The sequence below is a fragment of the Chrysochloris asiatica genome, unplaced genomic scaffold (genome assembly GCF_000296735.1).
Source record: "Chrysochloris asiatica unplaced genomic scaffold, ChrAsi1.0 scaffold00020, whole genome shotgun sequence".
Lineage (NCBI taxonomy): Eukaryota > Metazoa > Chordata > Mammalia > Afrosoricida > Chrysochloridae > Chrysochloris > Chrysochloris asiatica.
In genome coordinates this window covers 13,718,507-13,741,250 of record NW_006408538.1, presented here as the reverse complement: position 1 = coordinate 13,741,250, position 22,744 = coordinate 13,718,507, and the positions used below count along the sequence as shown (strand labels likewise).

At 43.7% G+C, this 22,744-nt stretch overlaps 1 protein-coding gene across 1 annotated transcript in view; it reads right to left on the bottom strand.

Annotated features, from left to right (window-relative positions):
• The window catches only part of LOC102836259 (core histone macro-H2A.2-like), a 67,696-nt gene that overhangs the window by 14,294 nt on the left and 30,658 nt on the right, over positions 1-22,744 (bottom strand). Inside the window, exons 2-6 of the mRNA XM_006835849.1 lie at positions 19,415-19,645; positions 7,915-8,021; positions 5,810-6,007; positions 4,291-4,401; positions 1,945-2,044 (exon numbers count right to left, since the gene is read on the bottom strand). Of these exons, the coding sequence (XP_006835912.1) occupies positions 1,945-2,044; positions 4,291-4,401; positions 5,810-6,007; positions 7,915-8,021; positions 19,415-19,586 (688 nt within the window). The 5' untranslated portion in view covers positions 19,587-19,645. The remainder of the gene's footprint in view (positions 1-1,944; positions 2,045-4,290; positions 4,402-5,809; positions 6,008-7,914; positions 8,022-19,414; positions 19,646-22,744) is intronic.

Here is a 22,744-nt window from a genome sequence, read left to right as displayed (position 1 = left end):
AATGTAATGAAACAAGGTGTATGATTTGTTGAATGTACAACTGATGATATGCCCTGTAAACTTTCACTCAGTTAAAAATTAAACCTTAAATTAAATAAGTAAATAAATAAACTCAAGTCACAATAAAATGCTCCAGGAAAAAAAATAAAAAAAAGTTACTAGACGACATCTTCCATCACAGAGAGGGAGCATTAATGATGGGGGTTTGAAGAGTGAAGAAGGAATGCTCATGGTCTGTTTGGGAACAAGAAAAGCCAATTTTTCTTTACTGCTGTGTTGTGACCATACCTGCCTATCTCCTTTTTGTCAGAGTAAGCTGGATGCCCAAGAGGAACCATAAATGAACTCAGGAACCTCAGGATCCCTGGTGCTAACAAGCAACGATTAGCTACTAGCAACCATCTCAAACCACCTACATCTTTGAATTTTGAGACCAGCCCTATATTCAGGCACAAATCCCTTTGTTCACGTGACTTTTTCAACAGAGACTTTAAGGCAGTTCTGTCTAGGAGAGATGGTTAAGATGGTGACCATTTTATATGCTGTTATTTCCAGTGTCTTTCTACCTTCCCAACACCTCCATCTAGCCTAAAACCAGTGCCCACCATCCCTCACACAGCAGGGGCAAACCACTGGTAAAAGGACTCAATGCCAGAGCCTTGAAGAGACACTAATTTTTTTCTAGATGCCTGTTTACATTTTACCAATGGCATTTTCGATCTTTAAACTTAAAACATAGGTTGATTTTACCCAAAACATACACAAGAATATTTATAGTAGCACCATTCATTATAGCCCAAATTGAAAATTACCCAAGTGCCATCAATAGTAGAATGGATCAATAAATTTGGTATATTAATACAATGGAACATGATGCAACAAAGAAAACCGATGAACTACAACCACATTCAACAATGAATTTCCCAAAGGCAATGTTGAACAAAGGAAGTTAGACACCACAGATTCAACACGATTTGATTTATACAAAATTCAACACAGGAGGATCCCCTCTATGCTGTTAGAGAATAGGATAATGGTTGAGAAGGAGAGAGGGACCAGGAGGCAGGTGAGGGGCATTGTTGGGGCACTGCCACATGAACTAGGTGCTGGTTGTACCAGTGGGTTCATGTTGACAAAAATTCATTATGCTGTGCACTAATTGTGCACGTTTCTATGTAAAGACTTCAATAAAAAATGTAACAAATATGCAGAATGAAAATAAAGTTACTGTCAACCCTACTGAATGATTTTCCTCATGCTCAGATGAGTTTGGGCTAGGAATTTATGGTTCAATTACGAGCAATTGTTTTCAGCTGTAATGGTGATTTGTCGCAACTGTAAATATAGAAGAGGTGCAACTGATCAGATTAAATGCAGTTAATTTATCATTTTAGGAACAGGGGACTCCAGGACCCTCAAGAGTGAAGAACATGAGAGGAGCGAAGGATCCTGACCAGAAAAGGGGCGACAACAGAGATGGTGGCAGAGGTGACGGCATAGAGAGACAGAGCAGCAGTGAACTATAGGCCCATGGACTGAGAAAAGCAGTGTGCTTGCAGGCAGGAGACTGGCTTGTAAAATGTGCCCTTTGGACATTGTAGATATATATTTATAATGTGGTATGTGTACATCCAAAAATAAGTTATTAGAGGTAAATGCTGTTGGCTGGGGGTGCATGTGGAAGGGATTGTAATCATTATAATGATTTGCTGAATGTAAAAATGGTGATCTGTCCTGTAAGCCTTCACTCACTCAATACACAATAAAAGCTTAAAAAAACCCCAAAACAAAGTTACAGTCTAGTAAGGCTGTTGAATTACATACAAAGAGAACGAGTTGGACGTAGCACCCCATGTGATACCCACGGACAAGGACTGTCCTCCCAAGAACTTTGAAGTGCATCAGGTGGCCATACAGTTCCCCTAAATTATGGCAGCACCTTACCTATGTCTTCCTTGAGGTCAATTTCAGCTGTGGTTGGGTGGACGATGCCTTCCACTCTCATGGAGCCAATATGGCTGATGTCACTCTGAGTCAGAGAGAGCTGCATTAGGGAGAAAAGATGGAGAATTGGGAAAGATCAAACCACATTGAAAATCATCACATTTGACTTTCCCTCCACGAATCCTCTATTTATACTGATTGTCAATGGAAGAGCCAACACGTGGAGCAGGAATCTCAAGTTTTGTGGCACGTGGTTTTCAGCAGGCATTTTGAAGCTCAGTGAATTTGATCTTCAATTTGAGACTGGCAAAACGCAACAAATCTGCTTCCTTTTCCAGGACTAGGAATGGAACCTCTCCTCTTTGTTTCCCCCATAGCGCATGCCTTTGTTTGGTTCCCAACCCTAGCGGCCTTGGTTTCTGGTGAAGCATGCTCAGTAGCTGCTGCAAGGGGAGCCTAGGGCTTTGTCCTCTTCTTACAACATCAGGGATGTTTTGGGGCAGGGCTGTGAAGCCACAACTGGAGAGAAGTGGCGGGGCCTCTTGGTGTCTGACTGCCGAAGTCCAAGTGTGGCCACCTTGATTTTGGTGATTACATTCTTGAGGCTACTCTTGTGAAATGCTGCTCTGTGTGTTCATAGTCTACTGGAATGGAGGGCATTGTCTCCTCATGTCCCCCTAGATACATGAAAGAAAGCTTATCAAACTATGGCAGCCCCCAAACTAGTAGCTATTGAGTAGATCCTGACTCATAGGGTGTTCCCATGTGTGTCTTAGTGGAATAGTGCTCCATAGGGTTTTCAAGGGTTGTTTTTTTTGGCAGTAGATTGCCAGGTCTTTCTTCTGAGGTGCCTCTGGGTGGACTAAACATCCAGTCTTTTGGTCAGAAGTCAGGTGCTTTAATTGTTTGTACTACGCAGGGCAATCCTTAGAGGGGATTCTGCTTCTTTGCATCCCTGCTTTCATAAGTGATAAATTAGGAACTGGGTGTGGTACTATGGGTTAATGTGCTGGACTGCAAGCTTGGTTTGAGTTGCAAGATCGATAGTTCAAACTCACCAGCCACTCCTTGGAAACCCTATACAGGGTTGCTAAGAGTCAGAACTGACTCGACTCCACTTAACAACAACAACAGTGTGGCCTGTAAGATCAGCACTGGACTATGAACCACAGAGTCGGCAGTTCAAAACCACCAGCTGCTCCTTGGAAACCCTATACAGGGTCACTATGAGCCAGAATCAACTCGGTGGCATTTAACAACAAGAACAAAACAAATATTGATGCTCTTCTTAGGACTTGCTCTCCTCAACAGCTTGACTGAGGGCCACTCCAATGTAAGGATGCACACATGCTGCTACTAGAGACATGATTGATTGATTGCTTTTTTGTGAATCCTTGTGTATCTTATTTCAGTCCCAAGTGGCGTGGTAGATAAATCATCTGCTCAGTAAAATTTACACTTGTGGGAATGAATTATTTGCAAGTCTGGCTGCTGAAGCCTGCTGAAATGTACAACCCTGACTGTTTTCTTTCTGTAGTCTAGAAAGGAGAGCAGACTGAATTATTGGCAAATAATTCATTTATAACACCAGGGATATTTAGGAAACATATATTTCTATTTTCTAACTTTGATAAATTACGTTAAACTCTGTAAGGCAGGCCTCTCAAAGGCAGTTCGAGAGTTAGTCTGGATTTTTATGATGGGCATAGAAATAACTGAGGCTTAGAGAAATTCCAGAAAAATCAGAAATGCCATTCTCTCTACTGACCAGAGAGATTTGCTATGCTTACCTTTGGCTGACAAATGTCAGCATTAATGATTCCTAATGGAGTCCTTGGACTCCTGGTGTGGTGCTGTAGGATAAGCACTGGACTGTGAACCACAAGGTAAGCAGTTCAAACCCACTAGCTGCTCCTAGGAAACCCTAGGTCTGACTCATAGCGACAAAATCAAGGTTGCTGTGAATCAGAACTGATTCGAAGGCACTTAACAACAACAACAGTGGAGTCCTGGTGTGGCACTATAGGATAAGCACTGGACCACAGGCTGGATTGAACCAAAAGGTCTGCGGTTCAAGCTCACCAGATGCTCCTCGGAAACCCTATACAGGGTCTTTATGAGTCAGAACCAACTTGATGGCACTTAACAACAACAGCAACAACAATATGAATGAGCTTGTTCACTCTCACAATGTAGAGACTACCATACAGCTCTTTGGTTTTAAAATGAATAATTTCAGGATGGTGTGAAAGCTGTATTTGGGGAGCAGGGGATGAAGGAGGTAACATTTTTTAGAAACAGTAGGCTATAAAAAGGCAGTACAGCACATTACAATGTTTTCAGTACCTTCTGCCCTAGAACAAGGCTCTTCGATGACAGGATGGTGAATCCATCCCCTGGGCCGTCTTCAGAGGTGAGACTTGAAGCTCCTTCTTTATCGCTGTCTTTTGGTTTGGACTGTTGGTAGAAATCAGGACAGGTGGGGAACAATCAGGAAAAATCCCAAAGTGGTTTTATTAAGCTCCTCCCATGGCTGCTACCAACTTGAACATAAAAGGAAGGGTTAGGCGTTGTGTCCAGCTGTTTCTCCACTGAGGGCAGCTAAGGACAGACATAAGGAAGAGATAAAGGACTGTAAGAAATGAAGTGTGTCAAGGTGCCTGGAGGCTTCACTTAAACCGAGACACAGGAATTTGATGCTTGCTTTTTCCAATGTTCGTAACTTATGATGATAACCATGAGAAACTCTCTCCTCCCCAGGACTTTCCTGGGGTACGGTGGAGGTAGGGCTGGAGGTCTGCAGATGAAAATTGATAGCCTTAAAGCAGCGTGATGCTGTGGATTAATGCGCTGGACTGCAAAGTCGGTTTGAACCACAAGGTTGGCAGTTCAAGCTCACCAGCTGCTTTTGGAAATCCTATTTATATATAGGGTTGCTATGAGTCAGAACTGACTCGACAGCACTTAACAACAACAACAACAAAGCAATGTTGGAGTCCTGGTATGGTTCTGTGAGTTAATATGCTAGACTGCAAGGTCAGTTTGAACAGCAAATTTGGCAGTTCAAGCTCACCAGCTGCTCCATGGAACCCCTATACAGGGTTGCTGTGAGTTGGAACTGACTCAACGGCACTTAACAACAACAACAACAAAGCAGTGTTGGGAAGCATGATGGCTGTATACAATAAGCACTGGACTGTAAATCACAAGGTCAGCCGTTCTAACACATCAGCTGTTCCTCGAGACAGAGATGAAGCTTTCTGCTTCAGAAAAGATGTACAGCTTGGAAATCGTATACAGGTTGCTATGAGTTGGAACTGTCTCTATGGCACTTTGACAACAACAAAGCAGTGTCACCCAACAGAACTTTCTGTGTTCTGTGTCTGCCCTGTCCAGGGCTGTTGAGCCACTGAATTGCAGATGGTACAACCAAATGCATGGATCTAAAGTTTGGTTTAATTTTAATGTTAATTTAAATAGTTACATGTGACTAGTGGTTCTACTAGATAGCACATTAAAGCATTACTCCATAAATGTCAGGTTGTGCCAAACACCCAAAATTCCATGTGTGGAACTCTATGCAATATGGAATTCTGTAGAGAAATAAAAACTAGGGTTCCAGGTGGGGGTGGAGGAAGGGCTCTGGAACCATGAAAATCACCCACACTTGGGATCTGGAAACTCCTAGTACACAGATGATGTGAGCTCTCAGCTTGGAGATTAATTCTCGTCATTTTCTCCCAGCATCAAGTTGAGAGAGTGCTCAGCCCTTAGGAAATGCTGGCTACACTGTCATCTCTGGACCTTTAAACTTGCATCTTGTTCTATGGTAGTCCCTAGCTCACAAGACATGGTCTTGGCTTACCTTTTTGGATGTCCGTGGTTTGGCAGCCTTGGATTTCTTGCCCCCCTTCTTGCCCGATGTGGACTTCCTTCCTCTTTTCTCTGGGGGAGGGGAGAGGATCGTTTCAGACTTGCCTTTGGTCCCTCGCTTTTTGGCCAGCAGTTCAGGGTGAATTCTGGGCAGGACGCCCCCACTGGCAATGGTCACTCCCTTCAGCAGCTGGAAAGAGAAGATGCGTGAGCCAAGGGCGTCCCAGTTTTGGATTGAATACAATTCTAACTGTGGCTAAAACAAGTCTTAAATCTGGTCTTTGGATTCCTAAAGAAATCGCAATGTACAGAGTTTAAATGGCTCATTCACTTGTATAGCTTTTCTCTGTAGACAACAAGGCATCCTGTGATCTACAGAAAGCAAAACAAAACAAATCAAAAGGAAAGGGTTATAGAGGCTGACACCAGGGTTGTTGCCCAGGGCTCTGGAATTCCAGACACAACAGGGGATAAAAGACTCACAGGTGGGGAGCACAGCTTGACAAAACTTGGGTTCAAGGTCAATGCAAGGACAAGATCCAGTTAACCACAGACCAGTGGTCTCCACACTTTTTTCAGCATGCATTTCATCAGTAAAATATATTTGACCATGCATCTCCTAGTTAATACATATTCATTAACTTATAAATAATCTACACATATCACTAAACAGCAGCAAAACTGTTCCCACTGAGTCGATTCCAACTCATGGAGACTCGGTGTGTGTTTCAGAGTAGAGCTGTGCTCCATAGTTTTCAAAGGCTGTGCCCTCTCAGAAGCTAATTACTAGATCTTTCTTCTGAAGCACCCCTGGGTGGACTTGAACCAACAACCTTTCAGTTAGTAGTCAAGTACTTAACTGCTTACACTATGCAGTGATGATATTCTGCATGTTCTAAAGCAAGCCTGCTCCAAGTGTGATCTGCACACCAGAGATTGCTGGTTACCTGTCTGTGACAAGTACAGAAACAGACTAAGAGTCCAGACATCCTGATAGCAAACAAAGGCATCATTTATTGCTAACTCTAATAAGAATCATGGTATGCTGGACTCTTTCCCAGCAGCACACAGAATTTGCTTTAGAAAGGAAAATAAAGATCTGGCAAGACCCCATAGGATAAGCACTCGACCTCAAGGCCGGTTTGAACCACAAGGTCGGCGGTTCAAACTCACCAGCTGCTCCTTGGAAATCCTATACAGGGTTGCTATGATTTGGAACGAACTCAACAGCACTTAACAACAACAACGAATAAGAAAACATTGGGGTATCGATTTTGTATGCCTTCTAACTCTTTTCATTTTTCTAGTAATTATTTTAATTGTATATATCGAAATGAAAATTAGTTTTGAAATAAGGAGAGCTGGTTCTTCATCATAGATGGTTTAAGAATACATCTTGGAAGTAAATATAAATAAACATTCTAATATCATGTGCCTTGTGTATCCTTGGAGGAGCATTCACAGAGCTCTGGAGACGGCTGTCATGAGCCACCAGTAGGGACGGATCTAACAGACAAAGAAAGATTCCAGTGCCCTCACCAAAACAGACTGTTCACAAATCAAGTTTGGGTGAAGAAATGAAGAAGAGAGTAATATACGTGTGCTGTACTCTTTCCCAGCAGCACCTAGAGTTTGCTTTAGAAAGGAAAAGAAGATCTGGCAAGACTCAGAATATAAGACAGGATCTGTTCCAGAACTAGTTTTTTGTTTTTTTAATGTTTCATTGTGAATTATGTGATAGTTTACATGGGAGAACATTAGTTTTACATTCATCCTATTGTATATCGTTTCATTGCCATGGTTACAATCCTCTCCATGCATCATCAACCAACCAAAGGGTATACCCTGTAAGCCTGGCCCGGTCGTCAGCACACAGCCCCTTCTCCCTCTCTGGGTCTAAATCCAGAGGTAGTTTTAATTTAAATCTGAATCATATTGCTCAAAGAACTTGTTCTTCTCTCATATTGCCTGATTATTATTAGTTTGCAAATAAATGTGCTGAAACTGTAGCAAGAATGACTTGTGGCCAGTTGGATCCATGTGCAGAAATTTGTTGGATGAAGCAATTCTGTGTCTGGTCTCAGCCTTCACACTTACCTGGTTGAGCTCCTCATCATTGGCGACCGCCAGTAGGATGTGTCTTGGGGCTATCCGAGCTTTCTTGTTGTCCCTTGCGGCATTCCCAGCCAGTTCCAGAATTTCCGCTGAAAATATAAGGAAGGGGACATTAATAGACAATCACAGAATGTAGTCTGAACTTTAAAAAGTTTTCTTTAGAGATGACCTTTGAATTCAATCTTTTTTTTTTTTTTTTTCATTTATGGTTTTTATGTCTGGATCTGGACAGAAATTTTAGAAAGCAGAAAAGAACTTCATTCACAAACAAATAAGCTATTTTAGCAAGATCTGGCATATGACTTATGGCAAAGTCTTATAGTTGTCTATCAAAATATGGGCTTGTTGTTGTTGAGTGCCATCGAGTCAGTCCCTATAGGCATAGGGTTTCCAAGGAGCAGCTGGTGAGCTTGAACCACCAACCTTGTGGTTCAAACAGACTTGCAATCCAGCACACCAGGAATCTCTCTCTTTCCACATATATATGTGTGTTGTTATTAAGTGCCATCACGTTGGTTCAGACTCATAGCAACCATGTATGGGGTTTCCTAGGTGCAGCTGGTGAATTTGAACAACCGACCTTGTGGTTCAAATTTATCAGCCGCTCCCAGGAAACCCCATAAAGGATTGCTATGAGTCGGAACCAATTTGGTGGCACTTAAACAACATACGGCAGTAATGAAGACTACATTTCCCAAGGCCCCTTGTGGTCATGTGACTCAGTTCTGGCCAACAAAAGGAAAGCACTCATATAATACTTTGGGGGAAATGTTCATTAATGAAGGGGCTGTGCCCTTCTTCCCTACTGTCAGACTGGGGACAAGATAACTGGAATACAAGTAGCTATCTCTGACCAGCTGGAAGAAATCATGTGTTGTGTAGAACAAGACGGAAGGAACCGGAGCCTCCTGACCAGTCTGCCTGCCTTTCTCTTGCCACTGAAATGAGAACTTAATGCTGACCAATTCAAAAGTATTCCTTTGTTGTTGGTAAGTGCTGTCAAGTCGGTTCTGACCCATAGCTACCTTGTATTGGGTTTCCTAGAAGTGGCTGGTGAGCTTGAACCACAGACCTTGAGGTTCAAATCAACTTTGCAGTCCAATGCATTAACCCATAGTGCCACACCAAGACTCCTTGTTGCTGTTGTTGTTGTTATGAGCCGTGGAGTCGGTTCCGACTTATAGCAACCCTATACAGGGTTTCCGAAACTGTAAGTCTTTACGGGAGCAGACAGCCTCATCATTCTCCGGTGGAATAGTTGGTAGTTTCGAACAGCTGACTGTGAGATTAGCAGCCCAATTGTTAGGTGCTGTCAAATCAGTTCCGACTCACTGCCTTCCAATCATCAGTAATTATCAATACTGACTGCATGTTTGATCGATTTGAGACTGAAGAAGTTGGTAGAATTCTTCAATTTCATCACCACTGATTTGGTAGTTGGTACATTAATTTGAATAACAGTGGCATTAACTAGTCTTTTCTTACAGCCTTATGGATAGCATCCTATCACAGACAGCAGTGTGCTTCAAGATAGATCTTGAAATGTTCCTTTTGATGATGAATGCAAAGTCATTACTCCTTGTCATTCCTGGCTTGGTAGACCATATGATGGTTAGATTCAAAATGGCCAATACCTATCCATTTTAATTTTTGACAACTTCCGATTTTCCTAGATTTATACTTTGTACATTCCATGTTTTGATTATTTGATTATGGATGTTTGCAGCTGTTTCTTCTCAATTTGAGTTGTGCCCCATCAGCAAATGAAGGTCCTGAAAGCTCTACTCCTTTCTCGTCATCACGGTCAACTCTACTTCCCTAGTGCTATTTTGAGTGTCTTCCAACCTGAGGGGCTCAGCTTCCGGCACTACATCTGCCACTATTCGGGTGCTATCTGACAGTGTTTCACTGCTATTCATGAGGTTTTCATTGGCTAAAGGTTTGGTAGTAATCTGCCTCTCCTTCTACCTAGTCTGTCTTAGTCTGGAAGCTCAGCTAAAATCTGTCCACCATAGGTGACCCTACTAGCATTCAAAATACAGGGGGCCTAGCATCCAGCAGCACAGCAACTCTCAAGTTACCAGAGTGCAACAAACTGACAGATGAGTGGTAGATAGGAACCAGTAAGTTACTGAGAGTCCTCAGAAGGATCAATACAACCTGAGATAAGCAGAAGGCTAAAGTTCCTGAAAGTCCTCTGCCCATACCCCCAATCCCTATAAACACTCTTTCCCCTTTCTCCTTGGAGAGGCAGTTTTTGGCTGACCCAGTCCTCCTGCCTCTTGCGTATCCGATGTACATGGCACCTTTCTTGCTTTACCACACCCAGTCTCTGAGTAAACTGGCTTTCCTCATGTCAGGTAGCAGAGCCACCATTTTGCGGTATCACTCCAATCCCACAGTCAAATGGATGGGAAAATTGACTTCTACTAAAGGACGGGGAAATGCTTAACCCCAAAGAGTGCATTCCTAATGGGGATACCCATGAGTCCTGGGTAGGAAGGTACATAGGGGCCCAAGGTCTTCATATATCGCGCAGGAGAGATGCATGGCTCTGATTTTAGTAAATCACATTTGGTAACAAAAGGAAGCTGGTAACAAGGAATTTTCCCAGAATTATTTCACATGCTAGCCAATTTATTTTGGTCAACATTAAAGAAAAATTGAACTCAGAATTGTTTTATATCATTTGTATATCTTTCCCATTCTTCCTGTTTTATTACTGTTTCTTCCTCAAATTTAGAAGAATGTTCTGTTAAATTCAATTTGGCTGCCTTCAAAGTATGAGTGAGCCTGAAACAAATTCCTCTCGTTAGAAACTGTCAAAATGATAATGCAGAAAAATGTGTGTGCATGAGTGTTTTGTGTGTGTGTGTTCAGGGGGTCTGCTTGTTTAATGACATAAATACTAAGCTCCGAAATGAACAGGCGATTTTGCATCAGTCTTTACAAGCAAACTAATTTCAAGTAAAACAGCACATGAATTTGCCATTATTCATAAAGTGTTAAATGATAACAAGCACTTGGCATAAGTACGCTATGTTAGCTAAGCAAATGTGATTAACAAAAAAATTAGAATAAAATAAACATTAGAGTTAAATATTTATATGTCATTTCCATAATGAAGAGCGCTAAATCACTGCAAATTTATTCTCACATCAACCTTTCAGGTTATTGAGTAATGAACATTGTGTTTTCATCTTAAAAACAAACAAACATAAATGCAAAGGGATCTAGCTCCACAATTACTACCAGAGATTCATTCAGACAGGGACTCTGGCAGCATAGTGGTTACGAATTGAGCTAACTACCAGCTGCTCCGTGGGAGAAAGATGAGGCTTTCTGCTCCTGTAAAGATTTACAGCCTCGGAACCCTGTGCAGGGTTACTATGAGTCGGAACCAACTCCACGGCACATAACAACAACAATAACAACAGTTACTACCAGAGATTCATTCATACAGGGACTATATTTTCCATATCAAGGACTGGGGCAATGGAACTTGAGAAGTATTAGCATGTTGTTGTAATAAAGTGCTGTTGAGTTGCTTCCAACTCAGTGACCCTGTACAGAGTTTCCGAGGATCAGTTGGTGGGTTTGAATCGCTGACCTGTTTAGCAGTCCAGTACTTAGCCTACATTACCACTGCAGGACTCCCATGAGCATGATGTTGTTGTCAAGTGCTGATGAGTCTATTCAGACTCATAGTGATCCTGTATAGGGTTTCCAACATGACAAAGGCAGAGACTAAATGCAGCAATTCCACAGATACCACAGCACCAACCCATGGGCCACACGCAGAGCATGGGCTTCAGGGGTGCTCAGGTGCTTTCCCTTATGTAGTCATTTAAAAGAGACAAAACCTTGATTATGTGCACTAGTACAAAGTAGAGGTAGAATTTCCCCATTCTTTAAAAGGAAACACTTTCAAACAATATACAACAGAAAGCCCAGACCAAAGTGCTCTTTTCCCTGCTAGATTTTGAGTCTGAACATTCCATGGAGCAGGGACCTGACCAGTGAAGTGTTTGAAATAGCATTGCTGTTGTTATGTGCTGTTCAGTCGGTTTCAACTCATAGTGACCCCGTTTAGGATTTCCAGGAAGTGGCGGGTGGACTTGAACCGCCAACCTTACAGTTCAAACCAACATTGCAGTTCAGTGCTTATCCTACAGCGTCACACATTATTAAAACTTTCCAGTATTATTGTGACAAACATACTCACATTCACATGAACTATGAAAGTTTGCTAATTGATTTTATTAATTTGGGGCACAAAGTATCCTTATATTGGGGATCAACAGGGAGGCTGGCTTCTATAGTATGCATTTGTTCTACTGTAAATTTTGTGGAAAGATTTTTGTTCTGCTAAGGGGTAGAGATTTCTATAGTAAATTCCTCACTTCTTAGGAAGTCACATTCTAGCCACAGTAACCATCCGGAACACAGCTGAGTATCTGGTAGTAAGAATGCTTATTTTAGCCAAGAGGGATGTTGCCCAAAGTTTCCACACATTATTCTGCAAGAACCTGTGTCCTCCTGCCTTGTACACAATGTAAACTGACACTGAATATGCCAGCCCCCAAAGATGGGAAATACCACCTGAAGTATAGGATTGAGGATGGAACCCCTGGGTCTTTGTCTGGACCCCTGTCTCTGTTCAGTGTACACCGACTTCTAGGGCAACCTATTCAATTCATGGCTCCAGCTTCCTCCCACATACTCATGCTGCTACCATCTGTACCTCCAGCCTGGCCACGGTCTCACCTGGACAGCCTCAGCTGGAGGTTCCACTGGTAGGTCAAACTCACCATGTCCCCAAATCAAAATCAGAGCTTCTCTGAAACCTGCTCCTCCCATCTCCACTGGGACTGGAAACTTCTTCCATATACTGCTCCTACCAGAGACCTGGGGTCATTCTCCTCCTTGCCCAACTTCTCAGAGTTACCACGGAAGCCATCTCATCTCCTCCACTTCCCATACCTTCACTTCTTCTCCATGCTTGCTGCCATTGCTTGGTTAAGGCTCTGGTTTCTTCTAGCCCAGATCACTGTAAATGGTTTTTGCCTCCAGCTGTGTCCTCTTCCAGATCTATGTCAACAACGCTACAAGTGGTCCATACATTGTTGTTGTTGTTGTTAAGTGCCGTCAAGTCGATTCCGACCCAAAGCGACCCTGTATAAGGTTTCCAAGGAGCAGCTGGTGAGCTTGAATCACTGACCTTGCAGTTCAAAGGAAGTCTGACACATTAGCCCACAGCACCACACCAGGACACCGGTCCATACATTTTGTTATGTGCTGCGGAGTTGGTTCCAACTCATAGCGACCCTGTAAATCTTTATGGGAGCAGAAAGCCTTGTCTTTTCCCCGCGGAACAGCTGGTAGTTTTGAACTGCTGACCTTGCAGTTCGCAGCCTGATTAGTATCCACTGCTACCAGAGCTCCTTAATACCTTTGCTCAAATTACAAAAAGCTGTCCCTCCTCAAGACTCAATCCTTCCCAGATTTTGTTAGAACAAGACTCTGTACTGCCACCTACTGGAAGTTCTCATAAATGTAGTCGATTTTTTGGTAATCAAGGCTGTTGTAAAGTGCTGTCCGGTCCGTTTGGGTTTCCAAGGAGTGGGCTTGAACTACTGGCCTTCTGATTAGCAGTCTAGTGCTTATTCTACAATGCCACACCAGAATGTTGTTGTTAAGTGCAGTCCAGTCAGCTCTATCTCGGAAGCCCTGTACAGGGTTTCCGAAGAGCGACTGGTGGGTTTCAGCGGCTGATCTTGTGGTTAGAAGTCCAGTGCTTGTCCTACAGTGCTAAACCATTTGATCAATGTCAGAATGAGGAAATTGGTTGAATTTTTTTATTTCATCATCATTGGCTTTAGTGGTTGGTTCATAAATTTTAATAATCATGGTATTAACTGATCTTCCTTGTTGTTGTTAAGTACCGTGGAGTTGGTTTCGACTCATAGATCTTCCTTGTAGATGTATGGATATTTTCCTATCACAGATAGTATTATACTTCAAGATAGATCTTGAAATGTTCTTTTTGATGATGAATGTAATGCCATTACTCTTCAATTTGTCATTCCCAGCATAGTAAACTATATGATTGTCAGATGGCCAATACCAGCCCATTTTAGCTCACTAATGCTTCAGATACCAATGTTTATGTGTTCTATTTCATTTTTTGACAATTTCCAATATTCCTAGATTCACACTTAGAACTTTCCATGTCCCTATTACTAATGGATGTTTACATCAGCAAATGAAACAATATCACGGTCAACTCTACTTTGAGGTGGCAACTCTTCTCCAATCATATTTTGAGTCTTTTCCAACCTGAGGGGGCCATTATCTGGCATTATATCTGACAATATTCTGATGCTCTTCATCATGTTTCAATATTCAATATTCTGGTGTTGACAGTGTCCCACTGCTATTCATAAGGTTTTCAGTGGTCCACCTCTCCTTCTTCCTAGTCTGTCTTAGTCTGGAAGTTCAGCTGAAAGCTAGTCACCATGCATGACTCTGCTATTTAAAATACCAATGGTATAGTTTCCAGCATCACAGCAACATGCAAGCCACTATAGTACGACAAACATGCAGACAAGTGGTGGAAGATTGTTGTGAAGTGCCATCGAGTTCGTTCCGACTCACATCGGCCTTTTGTAGGGTTTCTGAGGAGCAGTTAGTGAGTTTGAACTACCAACCTTGCGGTTCAAACAGACCTTGCAGTCCAGTGCTTATCGTATAGTGCCATGACATTTTTGTTGTTGTTGTTAAGTGCTGTCGAGTCAGTTCGGACTCATAGCGACCCTGTATAGGGTTTCCAAGGAGCAGATGGTGAGCTTGAATTGCCAACCTTGCAGTTCAAACGGCTTTGCAGTCTGGCGCATTAACCCACAGAGCCATGTACGTCAATACAGGATGACAAAAAAACCAATTAAGTTGAAATATAGTTTTCAAAATATTAAAAATATCTAGTATATAGTGATGGATGGGCTTTTTGATTAATACATTAAATATCAAGATCTAGTGACAAGTTAAATAAGCCCTGTGGCTGGGGGTGTGGTAAATGTGAATGACACCTCCCTAGAGCTGAGGAACAATGGTATAGAATAAGAACCATTGGTGACTTCCTTGGGTGAGAAAGGCCCAGGTATCGCTGACTCTACTGTGGTTTGTTGCCCACATTCATAAAGGAAGAAAATGCTCAATTTCAGGGAAGGTCAGTGAAATAAAAAGGACTCCCATCCAAGTTCATGGACCTCAGGCTAAGAGCTGCTTGGGCTCAAGTGTCCTTGACATAGCACCCTCCCCTGTCTACCCCCCAACTCCTACTCCATCAGCCCCTGTCCTCTCTTCTTCTCTTTGGGGCCAACCTCCCCTAACAGGGCTCTGTCTCGTCTCTCTGAGTCTACACTTCACATGCCTCAGCTCACTGCATCTTGGGTGGTCACCAAAGTCTCCATGATCAGCAGGTGACTCAGGGAGGGCTCCGTCTGGTTTTTATGAGCAGGACCTCACAGTCCTTTTTCCTTCCTTTGCTTTCTGTGGCTTTACATTCTCAAGCCTTGTCTCCTGAGCACTAATGTTCTCCTCAGTCTCCTGTACCTCCCCTTTCCCTTTGGACCTGGCCATACAAGTTCTGCTTGGGGCTGGGTGTCTCTCCAGGTGACCTTATTCACTCTCCAGTCCTTCGAACTCTGACTCTGTTCATGGCACTGCCCTGAATCTGCAGGCCTCAGCTCTCTTAGGCCCCAGAACAGGAACAGCTGTATTTACTGAGTGGCTACATGTGCGTGAGAGGCCCTGGTAGAACCATGCTTAAAGGTTTGGTTGCTAAATGAAAGGTCACTGATTTGAACCCACCATCTGCTTGGTGGGAGAAAGATGTGGCAGTCTGCTTTTGTAAATATTTGCCATCTTGGGAACTCTATGTGACAGCTCTATTCTGTCAAATGGAGTCTCCATGAGGTGGAATTCGACTCGAAGGCAATGGGTACCATGTGTCTAGAGGAATGCATTATCCTGAGTGACCCTCACAATAACACGTGGAGTGCCCATGCTTCATAGCTGCCATGTGGCAGGTCCAGAGTCTAGGCTCAGGGTGGCTTGAAGCCAGTGTTCCTAACCACTCTACTCTCCTGCATGTCTTGCAGATGCCCTAAACTCAACACGTCCCAACTGAGCTCCTCACCGCTATCCTGACTGTCCTCCACTGTTCCCACTTCTCTATAGGCACCACTTCCATTTTCTTTTTCCTCTTGGCCTTATATGCTTCTTCAGGATCTTGCCTTTTGAGTCCCACCTCCTGTTCCTCAATCCATGGCAGAATGGCTTGAAAGAAAGTAGCCAACTCAAACATGAAAGATTTAGGGCACCTTTGATGCGTCTCCCATTTTATACAACCCATTACTGAGCAGAGCTGAGTCTACTTTCAATCTGTCTCCCTCTTTTCTCACCATCCCCACTTTCCACCCATGGTCTTTGCTGTTGTTGTTGTGAAGTGCCGTCGAGTCAATACCGACTCATAGAGACCCTGTATAGGGTTTTTGAGGAGTGGCTGGTGAGCTTGAACCGCCAACCTTGTGGTTCAAAGCAAGCTTACAGTTCAGTGCATTAACCTACAGCACCACACCAGGACTGCGCCCACAATCTTAGGCACCGTCAGTTCTCTGTCACACCACTGCAGCAGTATGTTCAGTCTCCTGGACTCTGATGTTGCTCCTGACAATTGTTCTCCACCTAATTTGATGTTGTTAAGTGCTGTCGAGTCCATTCTGACCCATAGCGACCTTGTATAGGGTTTCCAAGGAGCAGCTGGTGAGCTTGAACCACCGACCTTGCAGTTCAAACGGCTTTGCAGTTCTGCACATTAACCCACAGCGCCACACCAGGACTCCAAATTCACAGTACACCTGATTATATTATAGGTTCTGAAAAGTCATGAGTACAGAACCTGTTTCTCCAAATAACTTGATCATAAAACATTTCCCTATTGTTCTACTTGCAGAAATTGGGCATCACAAGAATGTGGGCCGTTTGGCTCTGAGTGAAATACTGTTACTCAGTCTCACTTTGAGTGCGACCCCCTTCCTTAGAAATGTGGTGACGTGGGAAAGGACCACTGCCTTTGGGAAGCTTTGATCCTAGAACTGGCTAGGCCTAAGGAAGCACAAGAAGCACCTAAGAGACCTCCCAAATGTCACCTCTGCTTTCCCCTGGTGTGTGTACCATGTGCACATCCTCAATGTGGCCCTCAAGAACCTTCACCATCCAGCGCCTGCTTACCCCCAACTCTATGTCTCAGTGGCTCCTGCTTCCTAGTTGTCCTCCAGCTGTGTCGGATTACCCAATAAGCAAGGTAAGCACAGGCTTCTTGTGCTTACTTACTAATCTGGAATGGACAATTTTTACATTTTCTCACCATGTGAACAATTCTGCTCTAGGTATGGTTGGCATCTGTCTCTCTGCCAACCCCACAGCATCTTTCTAGAGAACCACGGTCTCTTCTAACAACCTCCAACAGGAATACAGTACTCACTAAGCAAGGTAAACATGTGCTTACTTGTGCTTATGTATGCCCACACTTACTCTGTTTATATGATAATAAGATAATTGCTTTTGCAACACCTAGAAACTCTGAGGTCTTAATGGTCTTTGGTTTATATTCAGTTTACTCAAATTCACTGCCATCAAGTCGGTTCTGACTCATAGCAACCCTGTATAGGGTATACAAGGAGTGGCTGGGGGATTTGAACTGTTGAACTTGTAGTTAGCAGTCTAGTGTTTATCTTGTAGCACCACATCAGTTACCTGCCCTAATAACTCTTGTAACAACTTTCCCAGCTGATGTGATGTGTTTAATGCTGTTCCTTCCCGCTCAACTGTAAGCCCGGTGAAGGAAGGGTGACCAAGCTGGCTTGTCTGCTGCTGAGTCTTCACAGCCTGCCCTGAAGGAAGCATACTGTCAGAATTTGTTTCATGAAAGCTGAAAGGCATTTCAAGGAAGACAGGAAGCTTCCACACCTTGGCTCTGTTCTCTACACAAGACACAACAAAAACACTGATAACCACCCCAATCCTAATGAAAATCCCCTTCTTACGTGTCCATCCCATTGCCACCCCATAGCCATCTAGCAGATTCTGACTCATAGCGTCTCTGCAGGAGAGGGCAGAACTACCCCATTGCGTTACCGAGGCTGTACATCTTTACAGAAGCAGCCTGCCTCATCTGTCTACTACACAGTAGCTAGTGGGTTTGAACCCCTGACCTTTTGGCTAGTTTAACCATTACTTATTCTTTTGCTGTTAAGTGCTGTCGAGTGGGTTCTGACTCATAGCCGGGTTTCCAGGTGGTGGGTTTGAACCGCCACCTTGAGATTCAAACTGACCTTGTGAACCAGTGCTTTATCCTACAGCGCTGCACTAGGACTCCCTACTTATTCTTGTTGTTAAGTGCCATCAAGTCAGTTCCAACCTATAGCGACTCTGTATAGGGTTTCCAAAGAGTGACAGGAGAGCTTGAGCTGCTGACCTTGTGTTTCAAAGTGACTTTACAGTCCAGAGCATTAACCCACAGTGCCACACCAGGACTCCTTATTCTTACTCTTTTGTAGTTGTTGTTAAGTGTCATTGAGTAGGTTCCGACCATAGCGACCCTGTCTGTATACGGTTTCCGAGGAGCAGCTGGTGAGCTTGAACCTTGCAGTTCAAACTAACCTTGCAGTCCAGCGCATTTATTCACACCAGTGCCCTGCAATTCACTTATTCTTGTTGTTGTTATGTGTCGTGGAGTCGGTTCCAACTCATAGCAACCCTGTACAGGGTTTTTGAGGCTGTGAATCTTTACGGGAGCAGAAAGCCTTATCTTTCTCCCGCGGAGCAGCTGGTAGTTTCGAACTGCTGACCCTGAGATTAGCAGCCTGATTCGTAATCATTCTACTAAAATTGATTCATTCAACTGGCTCTACTCCTTGTCTCATTAAAATGCAAATACAACTTGAAGATACACCTTAACCAAATTAGACATTTATACTTTGCCCTGAATGATTTTATTGGCTCTTAATGGAGGGAAGATGACATCAAGTACCATTTATTGAATGCATCCTTTGACCAGACACTTTACATTCATCCATTAGCTCTGTTAAATGAGTGTATAAATTTGCTCCAGAAATATTCAAGTCACAGAAAGATTAAGTAACTAGCCCCTGGTAACAGAGCCAGCAAATTGGTCCTTCCTGGTTTGACTCAACACGTAAGCCTATGCTCTCTCACTGGAGCCTGAGGCTGTGGGAGGGAAACATGAAAGGGAAGAGAAGGATGCAGGCAAGGTAACCAACTTCACCTTCTCCTGCATTTGACCCAGAGCCTGGAGGGTGCTGGATGCTGAGACTGACCCAGTGGGGAAGTTGCTCACCCTTGACTCCTGTCTTCTCTCCCACGTCCTGTCCAACCCACCAGTGTGCATCCACATTACCTGCCAGGTACTCGATGACCGCTGCCATGTAGACAGGAGCGCCCACGCTGATCCGATACTTGAAGGTCCCTTTCTTCAGGTAACGCATCAGCCTTCCCACCGGGAAGATGACGCCAGCCCTGGCTGAACGGGACAGCTTGGACATTTTCTTCTTCCCACTCCGGCCTGACATCTTGCCTTACTTTCCCTCTCAGCTTGCTGACACCGTGGCCTCCTGGCACTAACAGAATGCTGAAATGGAAAAAAGGCAGGGGTGAGGGTGGCCGACTGATTGACAAGCATCTTGGAAACAGTGATGTGGCCCCAGAGGACTGTGGACAGACCCTACCACTCCATAGGGGCAGCAGAGACCTGGCATGAGACACTGCAGGGCCACACACAAACAGCTCCCTGTCCTGGCCCACCTCCATCAAGCCAGCTGACCTCAGAGGAGAGACAAAGGAAAACTGTCCCACTGGAGAGAGTGGTCATGGATCCTGTGATAGGCTGAATAATGACCCCCAAAGATGTCCACGGCCGAATCCCAGGAACTTCTGAATGACGCCTCATACGGCTGTCGGGATTTTGCAAATGTGACAAAAATCAAGGGCCCTGAGATGGTGAAGCAATTCTGGATTGTCCTAGTGGGTCAGTGTAATCACCATCCTTGTAAGAGGGAGGCAAGAGGTCAGTAGAGGGCGGGAGATGTGATGAGGCAATGCAAGGAAGACACCATCAGCCAGGGAACAGAGGCAGCACTTAGAATCCAAAAGAGGCAAGGAAATGAATTCTCCCTGGAGCCCCCCAAAAGAACCAGTTCTGCCGACATCTTCACTTTAGCCCAGTGAAACTGATTTCTGACTTATGGTCTCCAAAATTGTAGGAGAACATAGCTGTGTCATTTAAAGTTAATACGCTTCTGGTGATTTCCTAAGGCAGGAACATGAAAATTAATACAGTTTCTCTTTGTCCTGATCTGTTTCTGCCAATTTAAATAAGTGGTTTGTTGTTAAGTGCCACTGAGTTGATTCTGATTTACAGAGACCCTCTATAGGGTTTCAAGGAGCAGCTGGTAGGTTTGAACCGTTAACTTTGTGGCTCATAGTCCATTGCTTATCCTACAGCACCACACCAGGACACCAGTTGTTGTTGTTGTTAAGTGCTGTTGAGTTGGTTCTGACCCATAGTGACCCTGTATAGGGTTTCTGAGGAGCAGCTGGTGAGCTTGAACTGCCAACCTTGAGGTTCAAATGGACTTTGCAGTCCAGCGTGTTAACCCACAGTGCCACACCAGGACTCCAAAAGTACTTACTAAATGTTGTTGAGTTGGTTCTGACTCAGCAACCCTGTATAGAGTTTCCGAGGAGTGGCTGGTGAGCTTGAACTGTCAACCCTGCGGTTCAAACCACCTTTGCAGTCTAGCGCATTAACCCATAGTCACAGTTAATATGATTATGCCTATATGGAGTCCTGGTGTGGCACTGTGGGTTAATGCGCTGGACTGCAAGGTCGCTTTGAACCGCAAGGTCAGCAGTTCAAGCTCACCAGCCGCTCCTTGAAAACCCTATGCAGGGTTGCTACAGGTTGGAACCAACTCAACGGCACTTAACAACAACAACAAAAACAATATAGACAACGAATAAAGAAGATCGTAGAAGAATTGATACATTTGAGTTGTACTGTTGGAGGAGACTATTAAAAGTACCATGGTCTGGCAAAAGAACAAACACATCTGTGTTGGAAGAAGTACAGCCAGGATGCTCCTTAGAGGTCAGGATGACCAGACTCCATCTCTCATTTGTCGGACACATTATGATCCCTAGCGAAGGACGTTATGCTTGGTAAAGTGGAGAGACAGAGAAGAAGAGGGAGACCCTCAACCACATGGATTGGCACAGTGGCGGCAGCAGCACTGGACTCAAGCATAAAAACTGTGAGGTTGGCACAGGACTGGGCAGTCTTATGTTCTGTTGTGCATAGGGTCACTGTGCGTTGACACTGACTTGATAGCACCTAACAACAACAACAACAACAACAACAATGATTTTGTAGCAATATTTTTGACCTACCCATATTTGTACTTACTGTCCTCTGATTTTATATGGCACATTGCTACCAAAAGATCAGTAGTAAGAAAGCATGGATGAGGAATGGCCTTAGAATATCTTCTTTTTGACAGGAAAGGACAGAAATAGGGTTAGCTTTGACCGACATGACTCAGAACTGAGCGTTTCTCAAATAAAAACATTTTCTGAATTCCCTGGTAATACAGTAGTCCTGGTGTGGCACTGTGGGATAAAGCACTGGGCCACAAGGTGGGTTTGAAATGCAATGTCAGTAGTTCGAACTTACCAGCCGCTCCTCAGAAACCCTATAGAGGGTGGCTTTGAGTCAGAACTGACTCAATGGATGGCCCTTCACAACAAAATAACATTCTTAAAAAGGCAGGAGCAAGCTGGCAGAGGCAGTTCTACTGACTATGTGATTACAGAGTATCCACATAAAGCAAATTTAAATCCATGATGTAACTCCACGGAATGGGAAGCCAGGATGAGTTTTGAGAGAGACTTCAGAATTAACAGTAAGATATAATGTGTTCAGAGATGTGTATATGATTCCTTGGTATTTAAGGGAACTTGCATTTTGTGCATCTGAATTATGGAACTTGCATTTTGTGCATCCGAATTATGGAAGAATATTGAATATACCATGGTGTGCCTGGAGAATGAACAAATCTATCTCGTAACAAGTATAATAGCCAAAATGCTCCTTAGAAGTGAGACTGGCACGGAATGGTCTCATGTACTTTAGACATGTTGTCAGGAAGGATCTGTCCCTGAAGAAGGATGTTGTCTTAGTCATACACAGTGCTGCTATAGCAGAAACATCGCAAGTGGATGTTTTAAACAAATTTATATCACAAAGTTTAGGAGGCTATTGTCATTAGATGCCATTGAGTTGGTTCTGATTCATAGCAACCCTATGCACAACAGAATACAACACTGCCTGGTTCTGTGCCAGCATCACAATTGTTACATTTGAGCCCATTGCTGCCGCCACTGTCTTCTTTGTCACCAACCCTCCATTTTACCAAACATGATGTCTTCCTCCAGGGACTAGCCCATCTTGATAACATCTCCAAAGGATGGCCTTGTTTTGGCTGATGATGATGTTGAGCTTTTCCACCATCTCTTCCTGTATATTCCATCTGGTGAGGTCCATATGCACAATTGCCTTTTATGTTGTTTAAAAAGATATTTGCAATGAATAACTCACTGGTTTTGCAAAATTCTATCATGCACTCTCCAGCATAGTTTCTTTCACAAAGGCCATATTTTCCAACTATTGATC